The sequence below is a fragment of the Palaemon carinicauda genome, chromosome 26 (assembly GCF_036898095.1).
Source record: "Palaemon carinicauda isolate YSFRI2023 chromosome 26, ASM3689809v2, whole genome shotgun sequence".
Classification (NCBI taxonomy): Eukaryota; Metazoa; Arthropoda; class Malacostraca; order Decapoda; family Palaemonidae; genus Palaemon; species Palaemon carinicauda.
The window spans coordinates 774,747-797,793 of NC_090750.1; the positions used below are offsets into that span (position 1 = coordinate 774,747).

Consider the following 23,047-nt stretch of genomic DNA (forward strand, 5'->3'; position numbering starts at 1 on the left):
TGTTAACTCTATTCGGGGTATAGATTGCTATGTGGCGTGTCAAGAATACGTCCGCTGATATTTACGATATCCCTAAGGTCTTTTTAGGGATACTGGCTCCAGGAGTTAGAATTCTGGGTACCTTAAGGTAAATTCTCTGGGAATATCGCCGTAGTTGTAATATACCCTAGGAAGCTGCCTTTAAGGAACTTCCATCAGGACGACATGGCCATCTTACCCAAAAATAGATTTTTCGCTTCGCTCAAAATCAGTTAATTATGCTAAAATGACATATTTGAAAATAATTTGTATTTTTCCTAACTATACAAACCTGGAGCTTTTTACACTGGAGATGCATTTTGGCAACAGCTGGAACTAGCTGTAAAACTTTTGGCTACTTAGCGAAGGGAGAGCGAGAGTTGGACCAACCACTCTGCTCACACCACCACTTGTAACTGAACATCTCTTTGCAATTGCGGCAGGACTTCCTGGGGGAAGGTGATGGCGGGACCAGTGTGTGTTAAGAGCTCCGGGATTGTATAAATAGGGAAAATGCAAATGTTTTCCAAATTTGTCATTTATTACTGCACAACATACAAACCCTAATGATATTTACAGTGAAGACTCATCATTAGGTGGGTGCAAGTCCAAAAAAACTAACTGGCTAGTGCCTGACCTGGGGGGCTACTCTGTGCTTCACATGAGCTCTTTGGAGGCACCATATCACCTCGTCGACTCTGAGGCTAACGGCCTGGGCAATCGTGCGAAGGGGTAAGAACTCTCACATCTATAATCTTTGCTGTTTTTTCTCCTTTATTCCAGATCACAATATCAGATTTTATAGAAGCTCCTTCTGTGATAATTCTTGAGGAAACTTTCAGCGCAAAATGCTTTACCACAGTCCGTGCGCATGAATGGTTTTTCTTCCATGTGGGTTCTTTAATGTTTATCGAATCTCTGTTTTAAATTATATGTTTTGCCACATTCATGACACTGGAATAGATCTCTCATGTGATTTCTTATGTTTAGTGAGATAGTTTTTATAAGTAAAGAATTTGCTACAGACATTGCATTTGAATGGCTTCTCTCCCGTGTGAAGTCTTAAATGTCTAGTGAGACTATGTTTTTGAATAAATGTTTTGCTACAGACATCGCAATTGTATGGCTTCTCTCCTGTGTGAATTCTTATATGTGCAGTGAGATTTGATGGTATACTAAATGTTTTGCTACAGACATTACATTTGTATGGCTTCTCTCCCGTGTGAAGTCTTAAATGTACAGAGAATCTTTGTTTTAGGGTAAATGTTTTGCTACAGACATTACATTTGTATGGCATCTCTCCCGTGTGAACTCTTAAATGTACAGTGAGACTGTATTTCGAAGAAAATGTTTTGCTACAGACATTACATTTGTATGGCTTCTCTCCCGTGTGAATTCTTAAATGTTCAGTGAGATTTGGTTTTCTAGAGAATGTTTTGCTACAGACATTACATTTGTATGGCTTCTCTCCCGTGTGAACTCTTGAATGTTCAGTGAGACTTTGTTTCAGGGTAAATGTTTTGCGACAGACATCGCATTTGTATGGCTTTTCTCCCATGTGAATTCTTAAATGCACTGTTAGATTAAATTTATTAGAAAACGTTTTCCCACATTCACTGCATGTGCATCGCTTTCTAGCTAGAGCATTGGAGTTAACATTACCAAAGATCATTTTTTCTATCTGCTTCTCATTTATTTGATTCACCTCTTGATTCAAAACATCTTTCTGTAATAATTCTCTTCCACTGATTACACATGAAAGTCTTCCCTTTTCTTTTCCTTCATCCTCTTTCACAGCTGTCCTTAAGTAAGTGTCTACACTTTCCTCATCATCAACATCCAATTTCCAATTTCCTGAACCATTTCCACTCACTGATGCATCGTACTCGTAAGAATTTTTCAAGTCGCTTTCGCTAGAATCAAATATTTCTGGCTCTACATTGACCATTTTTGGATCCAAGAAAAGAGTGCCATCATTAAAGAGAGCAACACTGCCAGACATATCATTATTTTCTGGATCGACTGCAGGTGAAAATAGATCTTCAATTTCACTTTTCATTGAAAATTCAAAAGGTGGTTCAGAATTCATCATCCTCTCCATATCACATGATGAAACACCCCTTAATAATATTTTCAACATACTTCAAAGAGGAAATTAAGACTAAACTTCCTATTCTCAGACATCATACTGTACAACAAAAACTTCCGACATGACCCTTTCTTTTTCCGTCTTACGTCTCTTGCATAGACCTTCAGTAGCTTACAAGCTTTAGCGGCAAGAGGTGGATGATTCCTTCCTCTGGGATGAAAAGTATGAAATAATAGAAAACTAAAATCAGTTGGAGAAGAGCAAAACTCAATAAAAATAATGGAGTTTTCTAAAAATAAAACAAATTCATAAAGTTATGTAATTTGCATTTTTCCTAAACATAAAAACCACAGTCTTTGATCTGTGTTCTATCTGTTCTTGTTACACATTTCAGGCATCTGAAAATCTCATATCCTCTGTAGATTCTATAATCCACAGTATCTCCTGTGACATTATTGGTTTTATTCTTTAAATAGTTTTCCCCTTGCTCTTCAAAAAGACAAAGACGTTTCATCCATTGTCTTATTTCCTTTACTGTACTTTCTCTCCAGCCACCATCAAAATTGTCTTGCTAATACTGCTATGCACCTCTGAGCCTTCCTCCAGAATTATGAACAGCAAAAGGCTTTATAGTAATCTTGCACAGACACGAACATTTACCACAAACTCTTCCATATCTCTCCCTCTGCCTTTTGCTTTGGTTCTACTGTTATGGCAAAGTAACATTACTCACTTGGTAAGTTGTTTTTTTCTGGTTGCCTTTGTGCTGTCCAGTGTCTTCTTAAGACCTACAGATACCCTCCATCCCTGTGAAGATGGACCAGGAATTCTGCAATTTTAGGCTGAGAGGGTCTGGAAGAAGAATGACCTTTCATCCGACATCAGCGTAAAAAAAAACTGCCTATTTGACTTGATAAACTCGTTGTATAGAACCGCTTTTCCGGGAGAAATAGTTTCGTCCCTTAAACCCCAAAATTGATCTGATGTTAAATGGACTATGCTTATGCTTGACCGTTCCCCAGGAGACTGATCGAGCAGGAGATTCGGGAAGAGATATGACGGGGGGGGGGGGGGGGTGGAATGAAGAATTCCGATGTTTCTTCGACTTCGAGGAACACCCTCAAGACAAAGAATCTCTCTTAGACTTCTTGCACCTATGTCCGAAGCACTTCCACTGTGAGGCAGACCACCCCCAACACTCAGGGCAAGTGGTGCCCCGGTCACAAAACGCCCTACGCAAGATATATGTTGAGATATTTAGCAGTGTGACCATCCACGTAAAAGTTATTTTGTAGTGAAAACTGTTGTAACCAAGACTCCCAATACCACCTCACCAGGGTATGGGGACGCAACAGTATTAGCTTTATACTAGGTACACAAGGGAGCATGGTTTACCTGCTGTGGTTTGAGGTCAGCTTATGCAGAAAACCAAGGATGCTACTTTCCCCAAGAGAGAGGACGATGAAGGAAAGAATTCTTACTGACTAAAACCGGATACAGTGTCCTCAACCTTCTGATACTTGTCCAATAAGGAGCTTGAGGTTTTATACCAGTCATTGTGCAGCCACCACAGGGCCAATAGAAAACGTATCGAGCCTCCTGTGGGTCACTTCTTGCAGCCAGTGGGCTGTGAAAGTGTTCTGAAATTTCCACACCCCAGCCTGAAGAACCTGTTATTGAGAATTTCCTCTTAAATGCCAGGGACGTAGCTACGTCCCTGACATCATGAGCTCCGAGGCGACGTGAAGGAGGAGGGTTTGGATTCAGTGCATGGTCTAAGACCTTGCAAATCCATGCTGAGATGGTATTCTTGGCGACCCTCCTCTTGGTCCTTCCTGAGCTGACGAAGAGTGCAGGCACACGGGGACAGCTTGCGGCTGTTCTCTTAAGGTACAGCCTCAAACTCCTCACTGGGCAAAGTTAGAGATGATCAGGGTCATCTGTTACAGAACAAGACTTGAAATCTGGGAGGAGTCAAATTGAGAATCCGCTACTCCTGGGTTCTGAGTCTTAGCAAAAAACTCAGGTACAAAGCTGAATGTTACCTCTCCCCATCCCCTTGAATGAGCGATGTCGAATGAGAGATCATGAAGTTCACTGACTCGCTTGGCCGAAGCCAAAGCTAGCAGGAACACTGTCTTCCAAGTTAGGTGGCGATAATGGTTTATAGGGAGGTCTCTTTAGAGACCTGAGAACTCGAACCACGTTCCATGGGGGAGGTCTCACTTCAGACTGAGGACAGGTAAGTTCATAACTCCGTATGAGTAAGGAAAGTTCTAGCGATGAAGAAATGTCCATTCCATTCAGTCTAAGGGTGAGGTTTGAGGCTGAGCGATAGCCTTTTACCGCTAAGACTGACAGGCGCATTTCTTCATGCAAATACACAAGGAACTCTGCTATTGCTGGAATGGTGGCATCGAGAGAAGATATATCCCTTCCACAACAACAACCACAGAGTGACTGGCTGCATCTGTACAATTAGAGGTCCTTAACGAGGACTTTGGAAGAGTCTTAGAGTCCTTAGGTTCCTTCCAAGGAAGGAGGTAGGATTCAGGCATCAAAGGCCAGACGATCATGTCCCTTCTGACTTCCATCAGTGGTGGAGAAATCTCTGTGAGAGGGTAAACTTCCTCTGATGGTGGAAGTAAGGAAGCCCCTCCTTCACGGGACTCTCTCAGCAGAGGTGAGGTAAGAGAGTGTCCGGTGGAAGATGCAGGAAAAGCAGGCCATGATGGCCTGACAGGAGTCAGCTTCACCCTTAGGGAAGTGACTGCATCTGAGACTCCTCCCTTCCTCTACAGGGGAGAACAAGAAGCTGTGGTTCGTTACAGTACAGTATGTCTGCTGGAGCTGTAAGGTTGCTCCGAAGAGCTGGCAGACAGAGAAGGCTTGAAGGCTTGCACCACTACTCTGACCATAGCACTGAACCACGGCTGCTGACTTACTGACGCACTGTCAATAAGACCCCTGAAGGGAAAGGGACCGAACGTTCCCTCTGAAGTCTCTGCTGTTGATGGGTTCACCTTCGAGGAAGGCAGCTTCAGGATCCTGAACCCTTCTGTGAAGACCCCTTCCCCTTTCCCCGCCGGTATCACTGTAATGTGTTTGCGGGGATGGGAATGAGGCGATGTCACCTGTTGATTTGATGATCAATAAACATAGAAGATTGTAGAGCCTGCTCATGGACATGGCGCAAGTGCTCCGGTGAGCGCTGGCGCATTGGCGAGCACTGGTGGGCCAGAGAGAGCTTGTGTGCAGAAGAGTGCTGGTGCGTGGGATAGCGCTGGGGCGCAGTAAGCCCTGCGCAGGATTATGCTGGTGTGCAGTTTCCAGTGAATGTGCAGGAGAGCACTGGCACGCAGGAGAGCACTGGCGCGCAGGAGAGCACTGGCGCGCAGGAGAGCCCTGGCACGCAGGAGAGCGCTGGCGAGCAGGAGAGTGCTGGCACGCAGGAGAGCGCTATTGGTTTGGAAAGTACTTTCGTGCAGGAGAGCTGGGGACTGAGACTGCGCATGGGAGAACTGATGTCTTGTTGAGCGCTGTAGAGCTTGAGTTGGAGAGTGCAGTTGCACTGGCGAGTGTAGGTTGGCTGGCGAGCGCTGCTCTTTGGAGCGGAGGTGCTACGCTGAAAGCGCCGGAGATCGATAGATCGCTGGTGTGTTGGAAGGTGCTGAGGACAAGCAAGAAAAGGCTGGTGGCCAAGTGAACTTCACATTGGTGGAGAGCGAAGACGATCTGGAAAGCATTGGAATACAGTCTGGCACTGACATACTGTTGGAGAACACTGGTGCACTGCAGGGCCCTGGTGAGCTGGAGAGTGTTGGTGTGCAGCTGAATGCTTTGGAAGAACATCCGGATGATGTACAGGAGACAGGAAGGATGACGGCAGGTTGGCTAAAAGGTCGAACTGGAGCAAGGATCTGCCCTTTGGAAGGGTGAACATCTACTAATAGGGATCGCAAACGATCCATGAAGTCGACGGCCGAGGACTAGCAGCAGCTTCGTCAGGATAATGACCAGGAATGGGCAAAGATTGAAGGCCAGAAGACCACTAAAGCGGAGGCTCCTCTGTGGGGGAGGCTGCAAAGACAAGGCTAAAGAGCTGAAGAGGCACCTTTTCACCGATGGTCAAGGGCAACCTCTCAGGTGAAGCGGAGGGCGAGCGCTGAGACGTGGGATCAGTAAGGTCACCTAGATCAGCAGTTCTCCGAAGAAGAGTCTCTAAGAGAGAACTCCACCGAGGGGAAGAACCACTCACAGGAGACAGACGATTGACTTAATTTCCCCTCGAAAGATGGACAGAACAGGGGAAACGTAGTCGTCAGCAATAGCCAGAGAGTCTGGAGGGGCAGATACGTCGGCAGCGGCCACAGAAGACGCCTCTGACACCAAAACGTCGACAGGAATTAGAGGATCCTCCTCCAAAGTCAATGATGGTTGCACACTCGCAACGCGGAGGATAAGTTGCAGCAAGGAGTCCTTGGAGGGCAGACCCAGGAGCCCCAAGGATGACCACACCTGTAACACAAAAAATGTAGACAAGGCCTCACCCGGGGGAAGAAGTGGGGCCGCTTCTCTAGGGGAAACGACACCATCTCTCAAGGACCAGGGTTGGCCACAAATTGAAGGGTCTACGCTACTGCTCCACAGTCTCTCGGAAGAGTCCGAACGAGTAGGAGCTTCGGAGGAAGGTCAGGAGGCAGAAGAAGTCTTGTGTTTTTTTCCCTTCAAAGAAATCTTGGAAAGAGAAATATCCCGCTTTGACTACTTCTTCCGCCGTTGCCCAAACCTTTCCCACTGGTAGGCAGACAACTCCCGACACTCATTACACTCACTACCACAATCACACCATTGAACTCTCCAGGTGGGACAAAGGGTGTGGAGGTTGGTGTCCACGGCCGACATGAAGGTACCGCAGGGCCAGCCTTCAAGTCCAGGGCAGGTACGCATGGTGGCAAAAGTCAACACAAACACATACTATTAAAGAGAAAGAACAGATAAAAACCATTAATGGCAGTCCAAAGTATAACTTGGTGATGCATGAAGAATGACAACGAGCCAAAACCAAAGTGACCTAAATCACTGGTGTGTGAGAGGGAGCGGTAGCGAGCTAACCCACCCACCCCCTACCCCCACTAACTAGCGGAATGGCTAGTTAACCCTCGATAAAAGTCTTATGGCTCATTTTCCAGCCTCGCCGAAAGAAATATCCTTATTAATAGCGAAAGTTTGTATAAAGTGATGGAAAATACGAACATTTCTTGAAAGTTACATAAAAAATATTGCTTTTAATCCTTCCCATATGCAAACACCAAAACAAACTTGACCCGAAATTAAACCCAAATGATTGCACTTAGTACAGTTAACGTTAGGGTGAGCTATGAGCCAAAAAAAATTGAATGTCCAAAAACAAACCATGACAGCCTCTGGACATGATTACTGCTCTGTACCAAGTACAATTAATATACTGTAAACTTAATTAATAACATCAGATATTCAATTTTCTAAACTCACATTAATACTGAAACCTGTAGAATTCATTCTTAAATAAATTGGGTTATGGATTTTACCCAGAAGACCCAGCCCTGGGACTTGGAATATTACTCAGCAAAATATCTTTAAATCTTAACTCCATTCTTGTGAAACCTGAATACAGTACTGTACTTAGAATGCTGTAAAATTATTTGACGAGAAACTCTCTCTCCAGAGAGACCAATACAGACTGAAATGTTTGAGAAGAGCAATTGTGGAATTGAAAGAGAAACCAAATACAGTATTTAGATATTTTAATGAAGATTCTCCTCTCAAGGACAATCCAATGAAACTTATAAAACCTAAACTAATCACTAAGACCTTAAAAGAGATTACATCAAGAAAATCACAAAATTCTTAAAAAATGTTATTTTCATTAGTAAAATAAATTTTTGAATATACTTACCCGATAATCATGTAGCTGTCAACTCCGTTGCCCGACAGAATTCTACGGACGGGATACGCCAGCGATCGCTATACAAGAGGGGGGTGTACTCACCAGCGCCATCTGTGGTCAGGTACTCCAGTACTTCTTGACAACACCACCTCAATTTTTTCCTCGGTCCACTGGTTCTCTATGGGGAGGAAGGGTGGGTCAATTAAATCATGATTATCGGGTAAGTATATTCAAAAATTTATTTTACTAATGAAAATAACATTTTTCAATATTAATCTTACCCGATAATCATGTAGCTGATTCACACCCAGGGGGGTGGGTGAAAACCAGTGTACATGTTAATCAAGAAGCTAAGTATCCCGTATTTCATATTATCAGTTATTCAAAATAACAATGAAATTATAAGTACCTGGTAAGGAAGTCGACTTGAACCATTACTCTGCCTTTAATAAGTTCGTCTTCCTTACTGAGCGCAGCGTTCCTCTTAGGAGGCTGAACAACTCTAAGGTGCTGAAGTATAAAGGGTTGCAACCCATACTAAAGGACCTCTACACAACCTCTAACCTAGGCGCTTCTCAAGAAAGAATTGACCACCCGCCAAATCAACTAGGATGCGGAAGGCTTCTTAGCCTACCGTAACAACCCAAAAACAACAATAAAAGCATTCAAGAGAAAGGTTAAAAAAGGTTATGGGATTAAGGGAATGTAGTGGCTGAGCCCTCACCTACTACTGCACTCGCTGCTACGAATGGTCCCAGGGTGTAGCAGTTCTCGTAAAGAGACTGGACATCTTTGAGATAGAATGATGCAAACACTGACTTGCTCCTCCAATAGGTTGCATCCATAATACTCTGCAGAGAACGGTTCTGTTTGAAGGCCAACGAAGTAGCCACAGCTCTCACTTCGTGTGTCCTTACCTTCAGCAAAGCAAGGTCTTCATCCTTCATGTGAGAATGAGCTTCTCTAATCAGAAGCCTTATGTAATACGAAACTGCGTTCTTGGACATAGGCATCGAAGGTTTCTTAATGGCACACCATAAGGCCTCTGATTGTCCTCGTATAGGTTTTGACCTTTTAAGATAGTACTTTAGAGCTCTGACAGGGCAAAGAACTCTCTCTAGCTCGTTACCCACCATGTTGGAAAGGCTAGGAATTTCGAACGACCTAGGCCAAGGACGTGAAGGAAGTTCATTTTTTGCCAAAAACCCGAGCTGTAAGGAACATGTAGCTGTTTCGGATGTGAATCCTATGTTCCTGCTGAAGGCGTGAACCTCACTAACTCTTTTGGCTGTTGCAAGGCAGACGAGGAAAAGAGTTTTGAGAGTAAGGTCTTTGAAAGAGGCTGACTGGAGAGGTTCAAATCTAGGAGACATAAGGAACCTTAAGACTACGTCTAGATTCCAGCCTGGAGTGGACAAGCGACGTTCTTTAGAGGTCTCGAAAGACTTAAGGATGTCCTGTAGATCTTTGTTGGAGGAAAGATCCAAGCCTCTGTGGCGGAAAACTGTTGCCAACATACTTCTGTACCCTTTTATCGTAGGAGCCGAAAGAGATCTAACATTCCTAAGATGCAACAGGAAGTCAGCAACTTGGGTTACAGAGGTACTGGTAGAGGAAACTGCATTGGCTCTGCACCAGCTTCGGAAGACTTCCCACTTGGATTGATAGACTCTGCGAGTGGATATCCTCCTTGCTCTAGCAATCGCTCTGGCTGCCTCCTTCGAAAAGCCTCTAGCTCTAGAGAGTCTTTCGATAGTCTGAAGGCAGTCAGACGAAGAGCGTGGAGGCTTGGGTGTACCTTCTTTACGTGAGGTTGACGTAGAAGGTCCACTCTTAGAGGGAGAGTCCTGGGAACGTCGACCAGCCATTGCAGTACCTCTGTGAACCATTCTCTTGCAGGCCAAAGGGGAGCAACCAACGTCAGCCGTGTCCCTTCGTGAGAGACGAACTTCTGAATAACTCTGTTGATGATCTTGAACGGCGGGAATGCATATAGATCGAGGTGGGACCAATCCAGCAGAAAAGCATCCACGTGAACTGCTGCCGGGTCTGGGATTGGGGAACAGTACAATGGGAGCCTCTTGGTCATTGAGGTAGCGAACAGATCTATCGTTGGCTGACCCCACAAGGCCCAAAGCCTGTTGCACACGTTCTTGTGAAGGGTCCATTCTGTGGGGATGACTTGACCCTTCCTGCTGAGGCGATCTGCCGAGACATTCATATTGCCTTGAATGAATCTCGTTACCAGCGTGAGGTTTCGACTTCTTGACCAAATGAGGAGGTCCCTTGCTATCTCGTACAGCTTCCTCGAATGAGTCCCTCCCTGCTTGGAGATGTACGCCAAGGCTGTGGTGTTGTCGGAGTTCACCTCCACCACCTTGCTTAGCAGGAGGGACTTGAAGTTCATTAAGGCCAGATGTACTGCCAACAACTCCTTGCAATTGATGTGAAGCGTTTCCTGTTCCTTGTTCTATGTTCCCGAGCATTCCTGTCCGTCCAAGGTCGCGCCCCAGCCCGAGTCTGATGCGTCCGAATAGAGATGAAGATTGGGGGTCTGAACAGCTAACGAGAGACCCTCCTTGAGAAGGATGTTGCTCTTCCACCACATGAGAGTGGTCTTCATCTCTTTGGTAACAGGAATAGAGACCGCTTCGAGCGTCATATTCTTGTCCCAGTGAGCTGCTAGATGGTATTGAAGGGGGCGGAGGTGGAGTCTCCCTAACTCGGTGAACAGGGCTAACGATGACAGGGTCCCTGTTAGACTCATCCACTGTCTCACCGAGCATCTGTTCCTCTTCAGCATGCTCAGGATGCACTCTAGGGCTTGGTTGATTCTTGGGGCCGACGGAAAAGCCCGAAAAGCTTGACTCCGAATCTCCATTCCCAGGTAAACGATGGTTTGGGAAGGAATAAGCTGGGACTTCTCTAAGTTGACCAAAAGACCCAGTTCCTTGGTCAAGTCCAAAGTCCATCTGAGACTCTCCAGACAGCGACGACTTGTGGGGGCTCTTAAAAGCCAGTCGTCTAAATAAAGGGAGGCTCTGATGTCCGCCAAGTGGAGGAATTTGGCAATATTCCTCATCAGTCGCGTAAACACCATAGGTGCTGTGCTTAGGCCAAAACACAGGGCTTGGAATTGGTACACAACCTTTCCAAAAACGAATCTCAGAAAAGGTTGGGAGTCTGGATGAATGGGGACGTGAAAGTAGGCGTCTTTCAGATCCAACGAGACCATCCAGTCCTCCTGCCTGACCGCTGCTAGGACCGACTTCGTCGTCTCCATAGTGAACGTCTGCTTGGTGACATAAGCATTGAGCGCACTGACGTCCAGCACCGGTCTCCAACCTCCTGTCTTCTTGGCCACCAGGAAGAGACGGTTGTAAAAGCCCGGGGATTGATGATCCCGGACTATCACCACTGCCTCCTTCTGTAACAGGAGCGACACTTCTTGATGTAACGCTAGCCTCTTGTCCTTTTCCTTGTAGTTGGGAGAGAGGTTGATGGGAGAAGTGGTCAGAGGGGGATTGCGGCAGAATGGGATCCTGTAACCCTCCCTTAGCCACTTGACAGACTGGGCGTCTGCACCTCTTCTTTCCCAAGCTTGCCAGAAGGTCTTGAGTCTGGCTCCTACGGCTGTCTGGAGAGGAGGAGAGTCAATGTTTGTTTTTCGAAGACTTGGTACCTTTCTTGGACCTGCCCCTGTGACCGTCTGGGCGGGTACTTCCTCGGCTGGGGGCTCTGCCACGAAAGGGCGGAATAAATCTGGTAGCAGGAGTATCAGCCACTGGGGTGCGGTAAGTTCTTGGAACTGAAGGTGCAACCTTAGCCTTCCGTGCTGAAGAGGCCACGAGGTCATGCGTATCCTTCTGTATAAGAGCCGCAGACATTTCCTTGATAAGATCCTCAGGAAACAGGAACTTAGACAGGGGAGCAAAAAGTAACTGTGACCTTTGGCAAGAGGTGATACCAGTGGAAAGGAAGGAGCAAAGTTGTTCCCTTTTCTTGAGGACTCCCGATACAAACATAGAGGCAAGTTCGCCGGAACCATCGCGAATTGCTTTGTCCATACAGGACATAATCAGCATGGCCGAGTCTTTGTCAGAAGGGGCAGTCTTCTTGCTCAAGGCCCCCAGGCACCAGTCGAGGAAATTCAAAATTTCAAAGGCGCGAAAGACTCCCTTTAAGAAGTGGTCCAGGTCAGAAAAGGTCCAGCAGACCTTAGAGCGTCTCATAGCCGACCTTCGTGGAGAGTCAACCAAACTTGAGAAGTCAGCCTGGGCAGAGGCAGGGACCCCCAAGCCTGGTTCCTCTCCCGTGGCATACCAGACGCCCGCCTTAGAAGCCAGCTTAGGAGGCGGAAACATAAAAGACGTCTTTCCCAGTTGCTGCTTGGACTGCAACCAATCCCCTAACATTCTCAAAGCTCTCTTTGACGATCTGGCGAAGACAAGCTTAGTGTAGGCAGACTTAACAGGTTGCATGCCTAGAGAGAACTCGGATGGAGGAGAACGAGGGGTAGCAGAAACAAAATGTTCAGGGTATAACTCTCTGAAAAGAGTAAGGACCTTGCGAAAGTCAATGGAGGGTGGCAATGACTTGGGTTCCTCCACATCAGATGAAGGATCATCCAGGTGAGCCGCTTCATCCTCAGAAACCTCATCACCTGAGTGTTGAGAAGCGAGAGGTAACGATAAAGCAGTATGCTGAATGGCTGAATCCTGAAGAACGGGTGCATGCGCACTAGCGGATTCATCCTCAAGAGTCTGCTGAAGAGGATGAGGGCTGGCAATGACAAAGTCTTGAGGCTGGGATGAAGGAGGTTCTGCGGGGGTCTGAGGAGCAAGCGTGGTGAGAGGCGAATGCTGTAAAGCATGAGGCTCATGCTGCATAATCTGCGGTTCAAGTTGAATAGGAAGCGGCTTAAGCTGAGAAGAAAGTGGTTGCTGCATGCGTTGAGGTGGCTGTCTCATAGCATGAGGTTCCTGCCTCAAGGGTTGCGCTTGCCTCAAGGGTTGAGGTGGCTGCGCAGAGAGAGGCTCTTGTCCCACGAGTTGAGGTTCTAGCCTCAAGAGTTGAGGTGCTTGCCTCGAGAGTTGAGGTTCTCGCCTCGAGGAAAGTGGAGGTGGCTGCTGCAAGAGTTGAGGTTGCTGCCTCAAGGATGGTGGAGGTTGTCGCACCGCAAGAGGTTGCTGCCTCGAGGATGGTTGCAACGCAAGAGGCTCCTGCCTCAAGGGTAGAGGAGGTTGCTGCAAAGCATAAGGCTCCTGCACCAAGTGTTGAGGAGGTTGCCGCGTGGCAAGAGGCTCCTGCCTCAAGGAAAGTGGAGGTTGCTGCACAGCGCTGGTATCTGGCAACTCCCAAAGCGGCAGCTCACGCATGGAAGTAGCTTGAGGAACCTCAACCTCATACGTCTGGCAGGCTGGACTGCGCAGAGGTGGGGGAGCGCTCGCAGGAGGAGGTGTGATAACCTTCTCTGCCTGAAACTCCTGCATCAACACCGCAAGCTGCGACTGCATAGTCTGCAGCATAGCCAACTTGGGATCAACAGAAGTTGAGGTCTGTTGAGGCATAGCTTTAACAGAAGTTGAGGTCTGTTGAGGCAAAGCTTTACCTCTCTTAGGAGGCGTGCAGCCATCCGATGACTGCGGCGAGTCCGAGCTAGCCCAGTGGCTACACCCGGGCTGTTGGACTCGCGCGGTCTGGACCTTACGCTTAAGAGGCCTTGAGACCTGGGTCCAGCGTTTCCTCCCGGAAACATCTTCTGCAGACGAGGAAATAAAGGGCTCAATCGTCTGAGAGTGGAAGTGACGATCTCCATAAGATACGCCCGCAACCACTGAGGATACTACTGTGCGCCGATCAAGGCCTGCCGAACCCTTTTGCCCTTCGACATTGCTTCTCCCCTGGGCTTGGGAGCTTGCAAGAGGTCCCGGACTGGGAGGACGACTGGCACGCACAGAAGTATCCTCATGCGCAACACTGACACTGACACTAGGCACAGCACTGGCACTACCACTTCCCACTGCACTTTTCACTTTAAGTTCCTTGACATCTGCCAAGAGAAACTTGTGGTCACTCACTACCGACTCCACCTTATCACCTAAAGCCTGAATGGCACGTAAAACATCCGACATATCAGGCTGAGCACTAATAATAGGTTCGGGGGTAGCCACTACAGGGGGAGGAAAAGGTTGAGGATCATGGGGGGAGGAATAAAGTAAAGAGCGAGCCGAACTCCTCCTAACTCTCTCTCTCTCTAACTTAGTCGTATACTTGAGGAATCGAATAAAATCAAGTTCCGAAAGTCCGGCACATTCCTCACATCGATCTTCCAACTGACAGGATTTTCCCCTACAGTCGGAACAAACGGTGTGAGGATCAACCGAGGCCTTCGGAAGACGCCTAATACAAGTCCTACATCGTCTTTGGGGAGGAGCTTGAGAATGGTCGGACATCTTGAATCAGAGAACAGTCAAGGCTGTAGGTCTTGCCGGAAGCACGACAGAGGAAAAATTGAGGTGGTGTTGTCAAGAAGTACTGGAGTACCTGACCACAGATGGCGCTGGTGAGTACACCCCCCTCTTGTATAGCGATCGCTGGCGTATCCCGTCCGTAGAATTCTGTCGGGCAACGGAGTTGACAGCTACATGATTATCGGGTAAGATTAATATTGAAAAATAATGATACTTTTCTACCTTATTAGTATACATATATTCAAACCCCCAAAATGAAGCTATCACCATACCATAGTACTTTGTAAATAATTGCATGGCTTCACATTCCAGTACAAGTAGACTGGATTTTGATTCTTCCTTCCTGCTAACATTCATAACTTCACTACAGTACAAGAAGCAGGTAGAATCATCCAGTATTACTTTCAAAAAGAGACTAAGTCACCAACATTGTTTCAAAAGGCTTAATGCTGTATATTATTTTCTAAGCTTTATTTAGGCTGTGACCAAGCCAATCAACTACTGCCCCTGCAGATATTTACAAGTTCAAACTTAGTACAAATGTTTTTCTGTTGACGATGTTTCATTTCCTGGTTTTTATAATGCTTATTTATTAAACTTTATCATCTATCTTAAAATAAACTCATTTTTCTTTTATATAATTTATTCTTTACATTCCTATTTCTTCACTGCACCAGACTGTCAACTATTTGGTCCCTTGGGCTAGTAGCTATTTGCTTCTGCCAGCTTCTAATAGTAATAATTATGCTAAAATGACATATTTGAAAATAATTTCTATTTTTCCTAACTATACAAACCTGGAGCTTTTTACACTGGAGATGCATTTTGGCAACAGCTGGAACTAGCTGTAAAACTTTTGGCTACTTTGCGAAGGGAGAGCGAGAGTTGGACCAACCACTCTGCTCACACCACCACTTGTAACTGAACATCTCTTTGCAATTGCGGCAGGACTTCCTGGGGGAAGGTGATGGCGGGACCAGTGTGTGTTAAGAGCTCCGGGATTGTATACATATGGAAAATGCAAATTTTTTCCAAATTTGTCATTTATTACTGCACAACATACAAACCCTAATGATATTTACAGTGAAGACTCACCGTTAGGTGGGTGCAAGTCCAAAAAACTAACTGGCTAGTGCCTGACCTGGGGGGCTACTCTGTGCTTCACATGAGCTCTTTGGAGGCACCATATCACCTCGTCGACTCTGAGGCTAACGGCCTGGGCAATCGTGCGAAGGGGTAAGAACTCTCACATCTATAATCTTTGCTGTTTTTTCTCCTTTATTCCAGATCACAATATCAGATTTTATAGCACCTCCTTCTATGATAATTCTTGAGGAAACTTTCAGCGCAAAATGCTTTACCACAGTCCGTACGCATGAATGGTTTTTCTTCCATGTGGGTTTTTTAATGTTTATCGAGTCTCTGTTTTAAATTATATGTTTTGCCACATTCATGACACTGGAATAGATCTCTCATGTGATTTCTTATGTTTAGTGAGATAGTTTTTATAAGTAAAGAATTTGCTACAGACATTGCATTTGAATGGCTTCTCTCCCGTGTGAAGTCTTAAATGTCTAGTGAGACTATGTTTTTGAATAAATGTTTTGCTACAGACAACGCAATTGTATGGCTTCTCTCCTGTGTGAATTCTTATATGTGCAGTGAGATTTGATGGTATACTAAATGTTTTGCTACAGACATTACATTTGTATGGCTTCTCTCCCGTGTGAACTCTTAAATGTACAGAGAATCTTTGTTTCAGGGTAAATGTTTTGCTACAGACATTACATTTGTATGGCTTCTCTCCCGTGTGAACTCTTAAATGGACAGTGAGACTGTATTTCGTAGAAAATGTTTTGCTACAGACATTACATTTGTATGGCTTCTCTCCCATGTGAATTCTTAAATGTTCAGTGAGATTTGGTTTTCTAGAGAATGTTTTGCTACAGACATTACATTTGTATGGCCTCTCTCCCGTGTGAATTCTTAAATGTTCAGTGAGATTTGGTTTTCTAGTGAATGTTTTGCTACAAACATTACATTTGTATGGCTTCTCTCCTGTGTGAACTCTTGAATGTTCAGTGAGACTTTGTTTCAGGGTAAATGTTTTGCGACAGACATTGCATTTGTATGGCCTCTCTCCCGTGTGAATTCTTAAATGCACTGTTAGATTAAATTTATTAGAAAACGTTTTCCCACATTCACTGCATGTGCATCGCTTCCTAGCTAGAGCATTGGAGTTAACATTACCAAAGATCATTTTTTTTATCTGCTTCTCATTTATTTGATTCACCTCTTGATTCAAAACATCTTTCTGTAATAATTCTCTTCCACTGATTACACATGAAAGTCTTCCCTTTTCTTTTCCTTTATCCTCTTTCACAGCTGTCCCTAAGTAAGTGTCTACACTTTCTTCATCATCGACATCCCCTTTCCAATTTCCTGAACCATTTCCACTCACTGATGCATCGTACTCGTAAGAATTTTTCAAGTCGCTTTCGCTAGAATCAAATATTTCTGGCTCTACTTTGACTTCCATTTTTGGATCCAAGAAAAGAGCGCCATCATTAAAGAGAGCAACACTGCCAGACGTATTATTATTTTCTGGATCGACTGCAGGTGAAAATAGATCTTCAATTTCACTTTTCATTGAAAATTCAAAAGGTGGTTCAGAATTCATCATCCTCTCCATATCACAAGATGAAACACCCCTTAATAATATTTTCAACAGACTTCAAAGAGGAAATTAAGACTAAACTTCCTATTCTCAGACATCATACTGTACAACAAAAACTTCCGACAAGACCCTTTCTTTTTCCGTCTTACGTCTCTTGCATAGACCTTCAGTAGCTTACAAGCTTTAGCGGCAAGAGGTGGATGATTCCTTCCTCTGGGATGAAAAGTCTGAAATAATAGAAAACTAAAATCAATTGGAGAAGAGCAAAACTCAATAAAAATAATGGAGTTTTCTAAAAATTAAATAAATTCATAAAGATATGTAATTTGCATTTTTCCTAAACATACAAATCACAGTCTTTGATCTGTGTTCTATCTGTTCTTGTTACACATTTCAGGCATCTAAAAATCTCATATCCTCTGTAGATTCTATAATCCACAGTGTCTCCTGTAACATTATTGGTTTTATTCTTTAAATAGTTTTCCCCTTGCTCTTCAAAAAGACAAAGACGTTTCATCCATTGTCTTATTTCCTTTACTGTACCTCCTCTCCAGTTACCATCAAAATTGTCTTGCTAATACTGCTATGCACCTCTGAGCCTTCCTCCAGAATTATGAACAGCAAAAGGCTTTATAGTAATCTTGCACAGACACGAACATTTACCACAAACTCTTCCATATCTCTCCCTCTGCATTTTGCTTTGGTTCTACTGTTATGGCAAAGTAACATTACTCACTTGGTAAGTTGTTTTTCCTGGTTGCCTTTCTGCTGTCCAGTGCCTTCTTAAGACCTACAGATACCCTCCATCCCTGTGAAGATGGACCCGGAATTCTGCAATTTTAGGCTGAGAGGGTCTGGAAGAAGAATGACCTTTCATCTGACATCAGCGTAAAAAAAAACTGCCTATTTGACTTGATAAACTCGTTGTATAGAACCGCTTTTCCAGGGGAAATAGTTTCGTCCCTTAAACCCCAAAATTGATCTGATGTTAAATGGACTATGCTTATGCTTGACCGTTCCCCAGGAGACTGATCGAGCAGGAGGAGATTCGGGAAGAGATTGGACAGGAGGCGGGGGGGGAGGGTGGAATGAAGAAGCCCGAAGTTTCTTCGACTTCAAGGAACACCCTCAAGACAAAGAATCTCTCTTAGACTTCTTGCACCTACGTCCAAAGCACTTCCACTGTGAGGCAGACCACCCCCAACACTCAAGGCAGGTGGTGCCCTGGTCATAACATGCCCTATGCAAGCTGTATGTTGAAATATTTACAAATGTGACCATCCATGTAAAAGTTATTCAGAGTCTTTTGTAGTAAAAACTATTGTACCCAAGACTTTCCCAATATCAACTCGCCAGGGTATAGAGACAAAACAGCGTAAGCTTAATACTAGGTACACAAGGGAGCATGGTTTACCTGCTGAGGTCATCTTATGCACAGACCCAAGGATGCTGTTTTCCCCAGGAGAGAGGACAATGAAGAAAAGAATAAGAGCCAGTCAAACCACTTCATTCACTCTGACTAAAACCGGATACTGTCCTCAACCTTCTGATACTTGTCCAATAAGGAGCTTGAGGTTTTATACCAGTCATTGTGCAGCCACCACAGGGCCAATAGAAAACGTATCGAGCCTCCTGTGGGTCACTTCTTGCAGCCAGTGGGCTGTGAAAGTGTTCTGACGTTTCCACACCCCAGCCGAAAGAACCTGTTATTGAGAAGTTCCTCTTAAATGCCAGGGACGTACCTACGTCCCTGACATCATGAGCTCCGAGGCGACGGGAAGGAGGAGGGTTTGGATTCAGTGCATGGTCTATGACCTTGCAAATCCATGCTGAGATGGTATTCTTGGCGACCCTCCTCTTGGTCCTTCCTGAGCTGACGAAGAGTGCAGGCACACGGGGACAGCTTGCGGCTGTTCTCTTAAGGTACAGCCTCAAACTCCTCACTGGGCAGAGTTAGAGATGATCAGGGTCATCTGTTACAAAACAAGACTTGAAATCTGGGAGGAGTCAAATCGAGAATCCGCTACTCCTGGGTTCTGAGTCTTAGCAAAAAACTCAGGTACAAAGCTGAATGTTACCTCTCCCCATCCCCTTGAATGAGCGATGTCGAATGAGAGATCATGAAGTTCACTGACTCGCTTGGACGAAGCCAAAGCTAGCAGGAACACTGTCTTCCAAGTTAGGTGGCGATAATGGTTTATAGGGAGGTCTCTTTAGAGACCTGAGCACTCGAACCACGTTCCATGGGGGAGGTCTCACTTCAGACTGAGGACAGGTAAGTTCATAACTCCGTATGAGTAAGGAAAGTTCTAGCGATGAAGAAATGTCCATTCCATTCAGTCTAAGGGTGAGGCTTGAGGCTGAGCGATAGCCTTTTACCGCTAAGACTGACAGGCGCATTTCTTCATGCAAATACACGAGGAACTCTGCTATTGCTGGAATGGTGGCATCGAGAGAAGAGATATCCCTTCCACAACAACAACCACAGAGTGACTGGCTGCATCTGTACAATTAGAGGTCCTTGAAGAGGACTTTGGAAGAGTCTTAGAGTCCTTAGGTTCCTTCCGAGGAAGGAGGTAGGACTCAAGCATCAAAGGCCGGACGATCATGTCCCTTCTGACTTCCATCAGTGGTGGAGAAATCTCTGTGTGAGGGTAAACTTCCTCCGATAGTGGAAGTGAGGAAGCCCCTCCTTCACGGGACTCTCTCGGCAGAGGTGAGGTAGGAGAGTGTCCGGTGGAAGATGCAAGAAAAGCAGCCCTTGATGGCCTGACAGGAGTCAGGTTTACCCTTAGGGAAGTGACCGCATCTGAGACTCCTCCCTTCCACTACAGGGGAGAACAAGAAGCCATGGTTCGTTACAGTACAATACGTCTGCTGGAGCTGTAAGGTTGCTCCGAAGAGCTGGCAGACAGAGAAGGCTTGAAGGCTTGCACCACTACTCTGACCAGAGCACTGAACCATGGCTGCTGACTTATGACGCACTGTCAATAAGACCCCTGAAGGGAAAGGGACCGAACGTTCCCTCTGAAGAGTCTCTGCTGTTGATGGGTTCACCTTCGAGGAAGGCAGCTTCAGGATCCTGACCCCTTCTGTGAAGACCCCTTCCCCTTTCCCCGCCGGTATCACTGTAATGTGTTTGCCGGGATGAGAATGAGGCGATGGTCAACTGTCGATTTGATGTTCAATAAACATAGGAGATTGTAGAGCCTGCTCATGGCCATGGCAAAGTGCGCCGGAGAGTGCTGGCGCATTGGCGAGCACTGGTGGGCCAGAGAGAGCTTGTGTGCAGAAGAGTGCTGGTGCGTGGGATAGCGCTAGGGCGCAGTAAGCCCTGCGCAGGATTATGCTGGTGTGCAGTTTCCAGTGAGTGTGCAGGAGAGCACTGGCACGCAGGAGAGCACTGGCACGCAGGAGAGCGCTGGCGAGCAGGAGAGCGCTGGCGAGCAGGAGAGCGCTGGCAGGCAGGAGAGCGCTGGCGAGCAGGAGAATGCTGGCGAGCAGGAGAGCGCTGTAGAGCAGGAGAGCGCTGGCGAGCAGGAGAGCGCTGGCACGCAGGAGAGCGCTGGCACGCAGGAGAGCGCTATTGGTTTGGAAAGTACTTTCGTGCAGGAGAGCTGGGGACTGACACTGCGCATGGAAGAACTGATGTCTTGTTGAGCGCTGTAGAGCTGGAGTTGGAGAGTGCAGTTGCACTGGCTAGTGTAGGTTGGCTGGCGAGCGCTGCTTTATGGAGCGGAGGTGCTACGCTGAAAGCGCCGGAGATCGATAGATCGCTGGTGCGTTGGAGGGTGCTGAGGACGAGCAAGAAAAGGCTGGTGGCCAAGCGAACTTCACATTGGTGGAGAGCGAAGACGATCTGGAAAGTGTTGGAATACAGGCTGGCGCTGACATACTGTTGGAGAACACTGGTGCACTGCAGGGCCCTGGTGAGCTGGAGAGTGTTGGTGTGCAGGTGAACGCTTTGGAAGAACATCCGGATGATGTACAGGAGACAGGAAGGATGACGGCAGGTTGGCAGAAAGGTCGAACTGGACCAGGGAAGTGCCCTTTGAAAGGGCAAACATCCACTAATAGGGATCGCAAACGATCCACAGAAGTCGACGGACGAGGACTAGCGGCAGCTTCGTCAGGATAATGACCAGGAATGGGCGAAGGTTAAGGGCCAAAAGACCACTAAAGCGGAGGCTCCTCTGCGGGGGACGACTGCAAAGACAAGGCTCAAGAGCTGAAGAGGCACCTTTTCACCGATGGTCAAGGACAACCTCTCAGGTGAAGCGGAGGGCGAGCGCTGAGACGTGGGATCAGTAAGGTCACCTAGATCAGCAGTTCTCCGAAGAGGAGTCTCTATGAGAGAACTCCACCGAGGGGAAGAACAACTCACAGGAGATAGACGATGGACTTAATTTACCTTCGAAGGATGGACAGAACAGGGGAAACGTAGTCGTCAGCAATAGCCTGAGCGTCTGGAGGGGCAGATATATCGGCAGCGGCCACAGAAGACGCCTCTGACACCAAAACGTCGACAGGAATTAGAGGATCCTCCTCCGAAGTCAATGTTGGCTGCACACTCGCAACGCGGAGGATAAGTTGCAGCAAGGAGTCCTTGGAGGACATACCTAGGAGCCCCAAGGATGACCACACCTGTAACACAGAAGATGTAGACAAGGCCTCACCCAGGGGAAGAAGTGGGGCCGCCATCTCTCAAGGACCAGGGTTGGCCACAAATTGAAGGGTCTACGCAACTGCTCCACAGTCGCTCGGATGAGTCCGAACGAGTAGGAGCTTCGGAGGAAGGTCAGGAGGCAGAAGAAGAGGTCTTGCGTTTTTTCCCTTCAAAGAAACCTTGGAAAGAAAAATATCCCGCTTTGACTTCTTCCGCCGTCGCCCAAACCTTTCCCACTGGGAGCCAGCTCACTCCCGACACTCATTACACTTATTACCACAATCACACCATTGACCTCTCCAGGTGGCACAAAGGGTGTGGAGGGCGGTGACCACGGCCGACATGAAGGAACCGCCAGCCTTCAAGTCCAGGGCAGGTGCACATGGTGGTAAAGTCAACAAAAACACATACTATTAAAGAGAGAGAACAAACAAAAACCATTAATGGCAGTTCAAAATATAACTTGGTGAGGATGAAGAACGACAATGACCCAAAACCAAAGTGAGCTAAATCACCGGTGTGTGAGAGGGAGCAGTAGCAAGCAAACCCCCCCCCCACCCCCTACCCCCACTAACTAGCGGAATGGCTAGTTAACCCTCAATAAAAGTCTTATGGCTCATTTTCCAGCCTCACCGAAAGTAATATCCCTATAAATAGCGAAGGTTTGTATAAAGTGATGGAACAAATATATATTTCTCGAAAGTTACATAAAAAAATATTGCTTTTAATCCTTCAGTCTTCTATTTTCCATATGCTAACACCGACAACAAACTTGACCCGAAATTAAACCAAAATGATTGCACTTAGTACAGTTAACATTAGGGTGAGCTATGAGCCCAAACAAATTGAATGTCCAAAAACAAACCATGACAGCCTCTGGACATGATTACTGCTCTGTACCAAATACAATTAATATACTGTAAACTTAATTAATAACATCAGATATTCAATTTTCTAAACTCACATTAATACTGAAACCTGTAGAATTTATTCTTAAATATGATATTTTAATTATAAAATAAATTTTTGAATATACTTACCCGGTGAATATATAGCTGCAACTCTGTTGCTCGACAGACAAACTCTACGGAAAAAACTCGCCAGCGATCGCTACACAGGTTGCGGGTGTGCCCAACAGCGCCATCTGTCGACCAGATACCCAGCTCTTATGTGAACAAAGACTCAATTTTCTCCT

At 46.1% G+C, this 23,047-nt stretch overlaps 1 protein-coding gene across 5 annotated transcripts in view; it reads right to left on the reverse strand.

Moving 5' to 3' along the window:
* Positions 1-23,047, reverse strand: part of LOC137619466 (zinc finger protein 501-like) — a 572,135-nt gene that overhangs the window by 60,710 nt on the left and 488,378 nt on the right. For 3 of the 5 annotated variants that reach the window (XM_068349521.1, XM_068349522.1, XM_068349520.1), the window contains one exon: positions 14,737-17,413. The exons of the other annotated variants lie outside the window; for them this stretch is intronic. In XM_068349521.1, coding sequence (XP_068205622.1) covers positions 15,960-17,201 — 1,242 coding nt within the window. In that variant the 5' untranslated portion in view covers positions 17,202-17,413 and the 3' untranslated portion in view covers positions 14,737-15,959. Of the gene's footprint in view, positions 1-14,736; positions 17,414-23,047 lie in introns of those variants that run through there. 5 annotated transcript variants of the gene reach the window in all.